The sequence below is a fragment of the Pygoscelis adeliae genome, unplaced genomic scaffold (assembly GCF_000699105.1).
Source record: "Pygoscelis adeliae isolate BGI_AS28 unplaced genomic scaffold, ASM69910v1 Scaffold160, whole genome shotgun sequence".
NCBI classification, from domain to species: domain Eukaryota; kingdom Metazoa; phylum Chordata; class Aves; order Sphenisciformes; family Spheniscidae; genus Pygoscelis; species Pygoscelis adeliae.
In genome coordinates, this window is record NW_008824035.1 from 5676978 (window position 1) to 5690650 (window position 13673).

The 13673-nt window shown below is 45.2% G+C and overlaps 2 protein-coding genes and 1 long non-coding RNA gene across 3 annotated transcripts in view; 2 read left to right on the forward strand and 1 right to left on the reverse strand.

The window, feature by feature from the left end:
* Positions 1-204: 204 nt before the first annotated feature.
* LOC103923768 (shugoshin-like 2) lies at positions 205-4298 on the forward strand. Its single transcript, XM_009332198.1, is given in 7 exon segments — positions 205-346; positions 1305-1480; positions 1740-1802; positions 2419-2513; positions 3333-3505; positions 3508-3601; positions 4220-4298. Coding segments are annotated over 6 exon segments (696 nt in total). The 3' UTR covers positions 3555-3601; positions 4220-4298.
* Positions 4299-9415: 5117 nt separating this feature from the next.
* On the forward strand, positions 9416-11789 carry LOC103923791. Its single transcript, XR_663948.1, has 2 exons — positions 9416-9488; positions 9941-11789. It is a non-coding gene; the product is annotated as an uncharacterized LOC103923791 (long non-coding RNA).
* Positions 10924-13673, reverse strand: part of IDH1 (isocitrate dehydrogenase 1 (NADP+), soluble) — a 10994-nt gene continuing 8244 nt past the window's right edge. The window contains exons 6-8 of the mRNA XM_009332209.1: positions 13352-13492; positions 12420-12582; positions 10924-11902 (exon numbers count right to left, since the gene is read on the reverse strand). Of these exons, the coding sequence (XP_009330484.1) occupies positions 11809-11902; positions 12420-12582; positions 13352-13492 (398 nt within the window). The 3' untranslated portion in view covers positions 10924-11808. The remainder of the gene's footprint in view (positions 11903-12419; positions 12583-13351; positions 13493-13673) is intronic.

Below are 13673 nucleotides of genomic sequence, written 5' to 3' on the forward strand. Positions count from 1 at the left end.
GTGGTGGGCGGGAGCAGCTCGGGGCGAGGTGTGGCGCGGTGCGGTGTGTCTGCGGCCGACCCTGCGGCCTCATTCCTGCCTGCGCGGCACCGGGGGCGAGGCCGCAGGTACGCTTCTCCGGGAGAGTGTAGGTCTTGGCCGGTAAGTACTTGCTGAAAGGAAAACTACAGGCGCTAACCCTGCTCGGTGTCGCTCTTTCTAGCGATGGCATCTCGGGAGGCTTCCGAAACATCCTTCTTCAGCCTGAGTGGTGTAAGGGAGCGGATGCGGGAGAAGAAAAACGGTGCCTTGAAGACTGCGAAGTTGAATGCCTCGCTTGCATCAAAAATCAAAACGAAAATCATTAGTGAGTGTATTTTGCCTTGCAGCGTGTGCAGAGGCTGGCAGCTATGTCAGCTTCTAACTGTGCCCTTGGCTATGGCTGTTGTGGTGGTGGTGGGTGGCAGTCTCTTTCCCAGAGCTTGTATCTAACAGCTGCTTCTCTGCCTGTGGGTTTCTAGTGAATTTGGTACCCTGCCAATGAGTGTCAAGTGCCACCTGAAGTGCCCAAAGGTGTCTGAGGTATCTGTGACTGGCAGGTTTAATGCAGAACCTTTGGAGCAGCAGCTGGGGGCATCACAGGCTGCTCGGCAGCCTCTCGGATGGCATTAGACAGCTGTGTCCGGATAACCGAGTCCTCAGGGTCCAAACAGCAAAAATAAGAGATGTGGAAATTATTTTAGTGTATATGCAATCCCATGCAGAAGCTAGCCCAACTGTGATTTGTTTTTATGGGGGAAATGATGCAATGATAGTGCATGAGATAATTTGGACTACTTTGAAAAAGTTAGATACTTCTGTTACTTTTATTTATTTTGAAATTGGGAAACATGGATCTAAATCTGCTGAAGGGCTACTACAGAGGAAAGTAGGGTTTTCTCCCTTTTTTTGGATGGAGGTGAGGACTCAGAGCTATAGGTGGCTTGTTCAAAGTCAGAAGCATGTCTTTCTAAACTCAGCACCTGAACCGTGCCATCATTCATTAATAACTGAAGCAGTAGCTTGCTGACTGAGCACGACCCAGTCAGCTGGGATAGAGGGTGTCTGTCTGAAGTGTTGCAGGTTATTATGGAAAGTTTTTCCTGCTGTTCTCTGGAGACTTCTATTGCTGGAAGGAATTACACTGCTGACTTTGTGTGTGGGCTATTGAGTTCTAGAGATCTGAGCCTAAGGGAGGCTATTCTGGGAAGAAGTATGATAAGGGAAGAGGCATGGATGAGACCCTTGGATACTGATTCTGTGCGATGCTTCTCTATCACTTACAGACAACTCCTCCACTATTAAAGTCTCCCTTAAGCACAACAATAAAGCATTGGCCCTGGCCCTCAATGCGGAGAAAGCCAATGCACAGCGGCTCACCCAGGAGAAGACCATCTTACAGAAGGAAGTGGAGCAGTGCCACTTCCAGAATGCTGTGCTGCGGCACAAGCTCTCCTTCCTGGTATGGCACTAATATTGTGGCTGGTATGGAGAGGGGCGGTGGGCAAGGTGTGCAGCACTAGCATCTCAACCTTGGTAGGAGTGAGCTGTCACTGATTGTCCATGCTCTCTGCATATGAAAAATGTCACCATTTGTTTACTTACTCTTTCTTCCAAGCTCTGTTCTCCCCAGAACATGCCTTGCTCTGGCTACCAGCATCCTTGTTGGAATAGATGTTTTGATTTAATGTCTTTATGGTTTCTCTATTACCTCAACATAGAGTAACACCTTGAAAGAACTTGAAAACCTTATGGCTGCAGTTAAGATGGCCCGGCTGTCTGAGGTAAACCATGGGAAACATGAGCACTCTGCTCTGGGAAGGGGGCTGTGTTTGTCTCTCTCTTTTGCTTTGCATTGCCTGCTCACTTCAGTGTTTGATGCTTCAACTGTTTTTCTTTGCTTGCTTGAATTGTGCTGGCTGCATCCTCGTTTTTAGCTTGGTGTTAATGATTTCCAGGGTAACAACTTCTGTAGGAAAGGCTGCAGTTTTAAACTGCCTTCCTCTGGGTCACTGGCTGTAGTGGCCAGTAGACTCTTCTGCTATGACAGGTTGTGACTTCTTTTCAATTTTGTTTTTTAAGTATTGCCATGGCAACTTGGGATAGGGAATAGGACACTTTCCATATGTCTTGTCTCATAGGTGGGTGGGAAGATATTCCTGTTTCATAGTCTCAGATTATCTGAACTAGTTTAACTTCATCCTTAAGCCTGTGGAGACAGAATCTGACTCTGCTGCAATTTATTCCACAACTTGTGCAATTTTAAATGGGAGAGGGTCACTGGCAGTATTTGGCATACTTTCCAGGGTGAAACTGAGCTTCTGCTGTTTCTGTGCAGGAGGGTGCACACGGGATTTAAAGCAAGAGCTTTAAACCACCCTTCTGTTTCTCTCTTTGCAGTTCCATACACGTTCTGCATCCTTGTCCAATGGCCAGAAGAGCAGCATGACTGAAGATAGCTGGGCTGATGATATTGCAGATGGTCAGCTTGTGAGGTGGGCCTTAAAATGTCAGATACTACCAAGCTTGCCCTGAATTCCTATATGCTAAACTTCCTCTTGTATTTTACGTGTGAGCCCAGTTATCTGTTTTACATGAGATGTCTTCTCTAAACTACCACTGCTTTATGTTTTCCTTTACTCTGTGTCTTTCTGCTGCTACTCCTTTTCTTATTTGTCCTAATGCCAAGTCTATGCATAAACTGGTCCTTCTCCCTCCTCTGTTTGAACGTGCATTGCTTTTAGGTAGTTTTTCCTTTGTAGCTGTTGAGCACTGCAAGAGTTCCTTGAGTGAGTGAACGCCATAGCTGGCTGCTTTGATGTTTGTTACATATAAATGCTTAATAGTCATCTGCCTGTATGATGCAAACTTGGGTTTTGGAAAGAAGGTCAGAGCAGGATCTCTTAAAATACATTTGAAGTTCTGTTTCTCCTCTGTCTAGTCTCCCCTTTGAACACAGGGGAGCCCTTGAAGCTGCCCACACACATACCTCCACGGAGCCGCGTTGGTGCTCCACAGCGAGGTGAACTTGTGGCCGCAACCTATGTGCTGAAAGGCCTTACTTTCTTGTTGCCTCAGTGTATTTTTATCCTGCTTCTGTGTCCACAGCAGTGTGGACTTTCCTTATGAGTTGTGCTTGCACAAAAATGGGAAATCTGTCCTGGCTGGGCAGTGTGTGTTCTTCAGCACCTGAAGCCTTCAGAAATGCATTTCAGCAACTCTTGATGGAGGTGAAAGCTGTAGCTATTCTGCTGGATTCTGGGGCCTGTCAGAGGTATGGAACATGCTCTATTGTTGTTATTCCTTCTCACCAGGGCTGCAGGGATACCAATGAGGGTGCCCATTTCCAAGCTGTGTGATGCAGGACAGCAAGGTGGCAGCTCCACAGCAGTACAGACATCCTTACTAGATCTTCAGAGACCTGCTTCTAATGAGCCCCTGGAAATTGTTCCTGTTGCCTCCAAAGACACTTTGCCACCACAGCCTGCTGAGAAGCCTCAGTCCCACCAGGAAGAGAATGGGAAGAAGCCAACTGAAGCAATGGAAGCGCAAGAGGCTTTTCTTGATTCTTACATCTTTGGAGGTAAATTTGCATCTTCTGCTGTTCTTCTGGTATGACTTTGTGTGTCTGTGTTCAGAAATGAATGACTGCAGTGCCATACCTCCTGTTAGCTCCTAACCATCACTCCAGCAGCTCCTAATTACTGTTAGGAACTGCATGCTTCAGTGACACTGATATCGCTAGAATTACATATATCCCAGAATAGGATGTCTTGGTGGGGATATTTGGCATGTTTGCAATAGCTCAAGATCACTCATCAGGCTTTCTGAGTAATAGGCACTGAGCTTACGTAAGATTTTCAGAAGTGTCTGAAGGTGCAGTATCTGACTGGATGCACATCTTCTGTTCCTTGTGGATTTGCCATATAAATAATAACTCTCATAAAGATCGTGAGCATTCCTAAATATTAGGGCTGGTTAAGGGATCTTGCTTTGGGCTGCCTTTCTGTTCTGAGGGGAGCCAGCTGAGCAATTCTGTTACACAGTAAGTTTGGCGAGTTCCTGTAGAGACAAAATCATGCTTTTTCTATGCTCTGGATTTGTGGCAGTGTGTGGGACATGGCTTTTAGTGGTATGGGGAAAGCTGGCATTTGCCTGCTGCATTTCTCAGTCTTAGGAATGAATTTTGTCTTTCCAACAGAGGCCTTGTGCACCACCCAACAAAATCCCAACAATTTGCCAGTGCTTGCCTGTGAAAGTCATCCTCTTTCATATGAGGGCGATCAGATGGCAAAACATTTCTTCGATCGTCTGTCACAAGGGCATGTTACTCAGAGGAGAAAGCGTTCCACCCTGTTTGCAACAAGCACTCCATCTTCTGGTGTGGGTATCTTTCCATGCATCAGTTCCACTCAGGCAGCTCGGTGGAGTATCACAAAGGACAGCAGCAGCTCCAGTAAGAGCGACACACAGCCACAGCTGAAATCTCCTAGCTCTTTGGCTTCACCTACTCAAGCCACTGTTATTCCTGATAGAAAATCTTTGGGTAAAGAGACTTTCTGTGATCAGCCACAGGCTAAAGAAACTGGATGTGGTGTTGAAACGGACCCCAGCTATAGCCAAGTCCCTGAGTTTGTTCCTGTAAAGGTTAAAAGCAGAGGTAATTGTAAAACTGGTGAGAAAACAACTGTTAAAAAAGCAAGCACAGGAAAAAAGAAAACAAATGCAATTAAAAACAGTGCAGAAAGTAGTCCTGATCTACCTCAAGGTGAAGAGAGTGCTCAAAATGCAAAGAAGCTTCTTCAGCCAAAAGTTGCAACATGTTGTAGTGAGTCTGAAGTTTCTGAGATGAGGCAGAAGGCTTGTGTGGGGGCTTTTGACAGGAAGAGCAGAGGCTGTGGTGTGGAGCAACATTCCCGCTCTCCTGATGAAGTCCAAGATCTCAGAAGAACGTATGTGGTGACTCCAGCACAGCTGCACAGTCTTGCAAGCGGTGACTTACTGCAACAGGTGAAGAAGGAAGTTGTATTTGAGATCCAAAGTATGGAGAGCTTGTCAAAAAGCCCAGTTCGTACCTTCTCAAGTCATGAAGTTCCCTCAGATGATTCCAGTCTACAAAATTCACTTTTCTTGAGGAAAGAGAACTCAAGTGCCTCTACTTTGCAAAAGGACTCAAGTGTGAGCACAAAGAGCATCAGACAGAAAACCAACAGAAAAACTAGAGTAATTAGGCAAAGAGATGACTCTGATGAGGAGAATCTGCCAAACAGTGTGAAAATACCAGAGGCCAAAGCTAAAGAACAGCCTAAAAGAAGCCAGACAAGCAGGAAGAAGACTGTCAAGAAAAGCAGTTGTTGTGATCAGAGAAATGAGGTTGATGTTTTTGGGCCATGTATAGATGTTCAAGGAGTAGCTAAGGAGAGCACAAAGGATTCACTAGGTCATCTTAAATGTAGCAGGAAAACTTATGTTGTCCGTCCTTTGGATCTTGCAGGAAACTTGGGTTGTGTCCAGACAGATTTTGAAGGGGGTGAAATTGTACCTCCCAGGTCTATTCCTGGAAGCAAAGCTAGCAAAATCCCCAGAGTTAAGAGGATGGTAGCTGCTCAGAGCAATAAAAGACAGACAGGGGGCCTTCAGGAAAAGGGGCAAGCTAAAGTTGACAACAACGTGAATGCCTCAGAAAAAGAGGCCTATCCCAAACCAAAGCCTCAGAGGAAGAGGAACACCTCCAGACGTTCAGAGACTGATTCCGTGGCCAGACAAAGTGATGGTGCCAAGGTGCTCATTGGAAGTTCAGCAGAAATTGCATCCAAGCAAACTGTCCTGATGGGGAAGTTTTCCTGCATTACAGATCTGCTGTCTGAGCCTGATGCCTTACTGGAGGAGCAGATAGCTGAGATACCGCTTACAAATAATCTTATGGATGTTTCACACAGTCTTGAATCCTCCTCTGTGACCTGTTCTGCAGCTTCGCCTGTCAGCTCCAGGTTTACAGATGTACCAGTTTCCAAGAGCTTAAGTACTGAGGGCAACAGAATGCCAGAGAAATCCTCTGTTTGGCCAGAAAGCTCCATGATATTTAAAGAAAAGACTGCAGAGGTAATACCTGGGGAAAGAAACCAGGTTGAGTCAAGTTCTCAGAGCTCATCTTCACAGGAACCTGGTAAGTGGTAGGCTGGGGAGGGGACCTGCGTCTGGAGATGTGTGCTAAAAATCCATGCAGCAGGTGCTTCTATCTTTCCTCCCCTCCTCTCTTTTTTCAGAGTTAAAGATCAGTGTCCAGTACACCATTTATGCTTCCACTTGTGCTGGCCAGTCACTTCTGTGGCTGCATTTGCTTCTATTTTATCAGCATTCCTATAAGAATTTCTGGTCACTTGTTCATGTGTGGATATTGGGAAAAGACTAGGAGCATGTGCTGCGAGTCCTATTTTAGCACTCGTTATCTACAGGGCATGCCTGTCAGTTTAGAAAATCAATTACTCAAGCAGTTGAAATGTATAATTTGATGCTGACCCTGCCTACTAGGGTCAGCGTTATTGGGGCACAATATGAAGAAGATATCAGGTTTTTGGTCCAGAATGGCTAGTGCTCCGAGGATTCAGACTTTATACCTCTAGGTGGTATCTTCAATGGAAATTCATCAGGTGCTACCTAAATTCTCTTGGTTGTGGGTTTTTTTGGTTTGTTTTTAAAAGGATTTGGAGGGTGTATCCCTTGGCTGGTAATACAAGAGTTAAGCTGAGCATTTTTGGGAGCTTGCTGTTATTGGATGCTCTGTAAAGGGAGTTGTTTTGTGGGGGTTCTTCTTTCCTGTAGCTGTTGACAAACAGGCCTGTTATAGCTAGAGTGGGCTGTACTTTGTAGAGAGGGAGGAAGTTTGTTCTCCTGCCCTCCCCCTCCCGGCTGACTTCACTTTGAAAGCTGCAGTAAACACTGGCAGGGTCCTGTGTCTTCCTGGAAGTCTTGTAGGTTGTTTGGGTGCCATAAGCTTGCTTTCTCCTCCAGGCTGTAAGCTCCTGGGCATTAGAACTATCAACTATCATTTTTGTATCATTTTTCTACTACACCAGGGCCCAATGATACTAACTGTATTAGTGACCTGTATTTTTCCAGTGGGGAACCTACTTGATTCATGAACTGACTTTTGAGGAGCAGGTCTGGGATTTTTGGACAAAAATGGTCTCCTGAGTTTAGAGGGAACATGATTGGATTCAGCGTTGTGCAGTGTTCAGACAAACCTGGTAACACAGCCCTTCTCTGTTTGGCAGCTGTATTTCTTAGGATATCTGGAAATGATCTGGAAACACTTTGATCAACTCCATGTGTGAATGTTTCCCTTTGCAGAGATCAGGCCACTACAGGACTTGACCAATGCCAGGACTCTGTCTTCCTCCAGCTCGGAAGAAGTGTCGGGGCGCTCATTCAGGCAGAGACGGGAGCCAGCCTGCTATGCAGAGCCAAAACTCAACAGGTTGGGCTTTAAACTATTCCTTCCTGTGACTGTTTCCATGCTGCAACCCCTGCTCTGCTCTCATGTGCTCACTCTCCAGGGCTGGACCCTCTGTCAGTTTGTTTAAGTTCCTTTTTACGCTTCATGTTTCTGTGACCCTCCTCTTCTACCACAGTGTGGTTTCGGAAGAAGTGTCGGGGCGCTCATTCAGGCAGAGACGGGAGCCAGCCTGCTATGCAGAGCCAAAACTCAACAGGTTGGGCTTTAAACTATTCCTTCCTGTGACTGTTTCCATGCTGCAACCCCTGCTCTGCTCTCATGGGGCTAACCCCCAAGGCCGGACCCCCCGGTCAGTTTGTTTAAGTCCTTTTTACGCTTCATGTTTCTGTGACCCTCCTCTTCTACCACAGTGTGGTTAAGACAAAATTCTGCATTACACAGATGCACGTGCAGGCTTCTGGTAACAAGCTACCAAAGATGTTATTTCCCTCACTGAAACGAGCACATCTCTTAGCAGACTGCATCTCTAGTACTCCAGTGCTAATGAGGGATCAGCGTGAGGATAAAATACAGGCTAAATAAAGACAGCTAAGCGAAAGCCCTGATTTCACTTGCTGCCATTCTGCGATATCTAAAGTTTTACACAACACCTGAGTAATACTTCCATTTTAATCAGGTTTCGGTGAAAGAAATGCTAGGTTTTGAGGAGGGTTCTCCCCTGTGAGCAGGCTGTATCTATATTTGCAGATACGAGTACCTAAACAAGTAGCTGCATCTTTTCCCTAAGAAACTGTAGATTCAGTACATCCAATGGCTACTGTACAGAACCATTTAACTCCTAAAATGATGACTTAGTATTACCCAGTAGCACAACAATGTTTTTTTTTCCCTGAAAAGTGTCACAGTTTGAACTTTCTGTGAGGAGTTGGTTATACTGGGTCAGAAGGTACTCTGTACTGGTACAGCTGTTCCTGTACTGGACAAGGAACAAACTGTACCACTCAGTCATCTTATAGTGGAAGCATTTCAGTAAAATCAGAAACTTTTTAGAGACAAATCATACACATATTCAAGAAATACCTTGATGGTTCAATCTAACCCTTTTGGTTCCGCAGGAAACTGAGGCAGGGCGACCCATTTACAAACATGGAGTTCCTCCACTCCCTTCCCTACAAAACCAAAAAGAAGAAAACTGCCAAAGCCGAGGGAACGACCAAGAAGATCAAAGAGGAAAAAGAATGGCTTCCTGAAGAATGTCCCAGTGCCAAGGCAGGCAAGCTAATAACAATGGGAAGAGACATGGAGCCAGAAGTAAAACAGTGGTTGAACAGGCAGCCTCCAGGCTCCTAGGGGCTTGTGCGTCTGCCAGAATATCTCTAATGTTTTGCATAGCTTATTTTTTATTTTAATTTTAAAGTATAAATAAAGTATTCTATGTGGACAGTATAAAAGCTTTGTGACATTTATTCCGTGTCCTCCCCTCCTCCACCTTTAAATGCTGGGGTGCTTGTCTGCAAAGTCTTTGTGCACAAGTGCTTTGGCACCACAGCCAGCTAGCTGGCTCTGCCAGTTCTTTCTTGGCCCTACACAAGCGTGGGGAGAGTACACCTTGGAGGGCTTATCCTCTGGCATTGCAGATACCCACAACAGCTGCTGAAAGGGTATGAAAGGATTGCAGCAGCCCAGGCTTTGACAGCAAGCAGAAGAGGCATGCTGACATACTGCCTAGTGTTACCTCCTGTAAAAGGTGGCTTCTGTGCGGGTAGAGCAGTCCACTGGGAAGTAACATTTAGGATTGACTACTGAAGCCTTGGACAGCCCTAGAAGTTGGAGCTCTTTGCTGTTCCGGAGGGGAGCTATGTCACGTAACTGATATATCCCCTCTCACTGTATTTGCTGTCAGTGGGGATTTGCCTAACTATGGAGTTGAAAACTGAGCCTTCCGCCAGTCCTGAGCATGCAATACCTAGGACACAGATGCACACGTCTAACTACATCAGTGTCAGCGCTAAAGGTAAGCTAGGCTATACTTTGATCGAAGACAACTTTTGCTGGGGTCTGCTGATGGGAGTGTTGGTGCAAAGGGCTATTACTGGTGGTGGGAGCTACAAGGGCCCTGCCCAAGAGCTCTGTGAAACAGCTGGTACACTGTGAAGCAGGCAACCGTGTTTCAGGAAGTCCTGTGCTCTTTTCCACTACAGACTGAGTGCCCACTGGCCTCTAGCACTTGCTTTTTTGGGTCTACTGGTGTCTAACTTTGAAGGTTATTGATATTAAATGTTTGAGGGAGTGGTGGGGAAAAGAAGTGATCGTATTAGTAGTAAAGGGAAGGGAATGTGCCTCCTTGGAAGCAGGAAAAATGTTTCCTCTTTCTCTATGGCAGAGCAGGGACCGGGATGCTCTGTTCTTATGACCACACTTACTGCTTCTCCCAACACAGAGATAAGTGTTCCTTTCTCTCCTCAGCACTTCAGCAACATCCATCAGTTTATGAGGATAGATTGGGTCTTGCTGTACTCTGCAGAGTCCTCCAGAAGATGGAAACTTTGTTAGCACAGAGTGAAAAGTGTCATCTGCATTCAGGTAAATGCTACTACATTGCTTACACTTAAGCTATACTGTTAAGTCATTAAAGCAAACAAAAAGTGTAAGATTTAAAAATGCTCCTTTATTTATTTGTTCAGTTTCCTGAAAGGTACTAAGCTTTCTCTGGTACTCTGTAACTCCAGAAGCCAGGTAGGAGCTAGTAAATAACAGGGAATTTGTTAGAGGTGCTGTTGTACTATGACCTGCCTGGCTGTGGCACAGTAATTTGAACTAGTGATGTCAGAAGCCAGGCAGGAACATAGATCTCCAGATGTTCCTGATGATTGTTTTTGTTGCTTCTATGGGCCAGCAATGGGACTCTTTCCAGCTGCACTTCTTATGTGCTTGTGTTAATTACAGAATAGCAGACTACTGTGTTCATTCATATTGCAGACACAGTGACAGCTGCTAGCAGTTGTAGAGCTGCGTTTCAAACACATGCTCATCCCAAAACAAATGTTAATACTAGCTGATCTAGTCTAACCTTTCTATCCCAACAACACTTATAGCTAGTCAGCTGCAGGGTGAGAGTTTGGCTCATGTATAACCAGTTTGTGATCTTTGAGAGGTGATACATCAGTTTGAGCTTATATTAGTCTGAAAATAAGATTTCAATGGAAGTGGTACCTTTAAATTCTTGTGCACTACCTGCTGCTTACCACCATGCTACAGATCACATCTTGCCATGGGCCAGAACAAATTAAGACTCTACTCTAAGAAGGAAGAGATTATTTTGTGTTTATATCACATTACAACAGTCTGTCCCAGCATGTACTGGACTGTGCTGAAAGATACTGGAGTCTCTCTGAGGTAGAATTTCCCCATATCTGCTAATGATACAAAGGAACGAGAGACACAAAGAATGTTAGCTGGCTTTTTATTTGTCTGAACTAAAATATTCTTTAAAAAAACCCCAAACACAAAACTATGGATGGAATAGTTTTTCATAGTCATAATCTGACTCACTGTATCACAACAGGAAGGATAAGTAATAGCCCAGACAACTGGAGAAAAGTTTTGCACCTTTATGAATTGCGGTGTGGGGGAAGAGGTAACAGTTCCTATGCTTCACATCCAGTCAGAAGGAGTATAATTAAATGCATGGCTTGCATTTAGACACTGCAGCATGGCTTCATTAGGCTTTTAGCCTATAGGGCTTGTTTCCAGCATTTACTAAGTGCTTCTTCTCAAATGCTACAGTCCTGACTGTAGCAGTGTGACCAAACCCCTTAGTATTAGGATACTATGTTCTGGCTGGCACTAAAAGATAAAATTAAGTAAGAGAGGGGCTGCAGTAGAGCTGGCATAGCCCTGTGAGCTCACTTATACTCAGTGGACAGTACTGGAGAGATGAGGACGGTTCTGATTTCTACAGTCTGTTGGACAGTAAGTCACCACTGGTTTGACCAGAGCTGTGACACAGACTGGCTTTCAGTCTGAGAGGAAGAGAAGAGAAACACAGATCCTAAAGTCATGGAGAGAAACCTCTGGTCTGCTGTGAATGACATTAGGAATCCAGACCCACATTGAGCTTAAATACTATCACATTCAGCTGCTTAGCAAAAGTAAGGCCTAGCCCAGCAGCTCAAGGGGTTTAAGAAAACATGGTCTTTTAAACATTTAAAAAAGTGTACATGTTCATTTTTGTCTAGTATTTGAAGTGTTACACAGAGTGTGATACAGTGCCACTTACGCTCTGGTGTAAGTGGGAGATGTTTTGTTAGTGGAGCTTGAGTAGAACCCGTGCCTTAAAGTTTGGGCAGAGAGGCCAGCTTCCCCTTCAAGTTTTCAGCAAGCTTGTCCATGAACTCAAAGGTGTTCAGGTAGTCAGAGCGTGTGACGCTGAAGGGGGGAAACAAAACAAGACAGACATTAGTTGTAAAGCCACTCAAATGCTCAAAGCAGGGGAAGACTGTTCCAAGAACTGTAAGTCTTGCCTCTAAAACCAAGAGCGTTATCTCCTACTCATCAGGCTGATGTTTTTTCCTCAAAAGGCTCCAGAGAAGAGGTAGCCAGGTGGTATTTTGCAGTGAACTAGGTCTCCATCCTAATAAATGGGCAGGGCAGGATCTGGCCAATGTAGCCAGCCTGTCATAACAGAAGTCTTTGCAGTTCCTTCTTTACTTTTTTCCTCATGCATTTGGTACAATAGCAGGGACAGAGCAACCTAGGCTAAGCTACTTGGGGCAGGGAGCGTCTCATGTTCTACTTGTACAGCACTGGGTACAGATGAGCCCTGTTCTGTGACCAGATTCCAGCAATACTTCACTATACTAAACTAACTTTGCAGCAAATGCTGTTCAGAAACGCCAAGTAAAACTGCCTCCTCCAAGCACGGCTGATTACTTCGTATACTTACTTAGGTAGGCCTTTGATACAGGCAGCAAGATCCTTTGTCATGAAGCCAGATTCAATGGTCTCGATGCAGACTTCTTCCAGGGCAACTGCAAAGTTCTTGAGGCTAGTGTTGTTGTCCAGCTTAGCTCTGTGAGCTAGTCCTCTTGTCCATGCAAAGATGGAGGCTGAGAGAGAACACTAGATTACTCTCTCCTTCTAGAACTCCCTGGACATTGTTCTAAACTCATGTGGAACAGTAATTATTTTAGTATTAATAAAACTGAAAACAAAGACAAAATCTGGTATAGGAAAGAGAATGCTTATCTTCATCTAGGCATCCTTTGCATTTTGTGCAGCTCTAAAGAAAAGCAAACCCCAGAAACTACTCACTGCCTCCAGCATTTGTGTGTGCCATTTCATCTTATTTTGTTCCTGCCCAAGTCAGAAAGAATGATCAGTGGTAGGACTCTGTGGTTACACAGAAAGTTGTCCTTATGATAGAAGAGCACGGTTGTCTTCCTGGCATTACATTACACTCTGGTCCGTGTGCAATTGTAGAGGATTCTTTCCCTCATGCCCCATTCTAGGTGCACTTACACTTTAAGTATGTACATGGTTTGGAGGGCAGCTGGTCTTTCGGAGCATCAGGAAGGGGAGTCAAATAAAAAACAACCAACCTAAACTTTAAGACTGTTGTGGCTATAAACCTGTTTGCTGAAGAGTGAGAGCATGTCTCAAAGGCTAGGTTAGGTCTAGCTTATTGCTCACACTCACTCCATTCCAGCCTGGCTTTGCTCCAGGCTGCAGTTGTCTCCATGGAAGAAAAATGCATTATGAACTACCAGTTTCACCGCTCAGTGGTGCAATTCTCTGCAGAAAGGATGCAGATGTTCTTACTCCAAACCTGTTCTTTCATGAGTAGAGATCACTGAATGGCAGTGAAAAGCAGCTCACCAATGGGGTTAGTGGAGGTTTCTTGGCCTTTCTGGTGCATGCGGTAGTGACGAGTAACTGTGCCATGAGCAGCTTCTGCTTCAACAGTCTTGCCGTCAGGGCAGATGAGCACACTGGTCATCATCCCCAGAGAGCCATAGCCTACAGAATACACAGTTTAAAAAGTTCAGTGTCTCCTTTGGACAGTCCCCTTAAATTCCCCTTAATCCCCCCATCCTACAATACCCCTACATCCTCCCAGCCTTGACGTGAGTATTCCTGAACAACAGTGCTGCTGCAACTAATTGGCTAGCCTTGACACGTCAAAATAACAGCTTGTTTA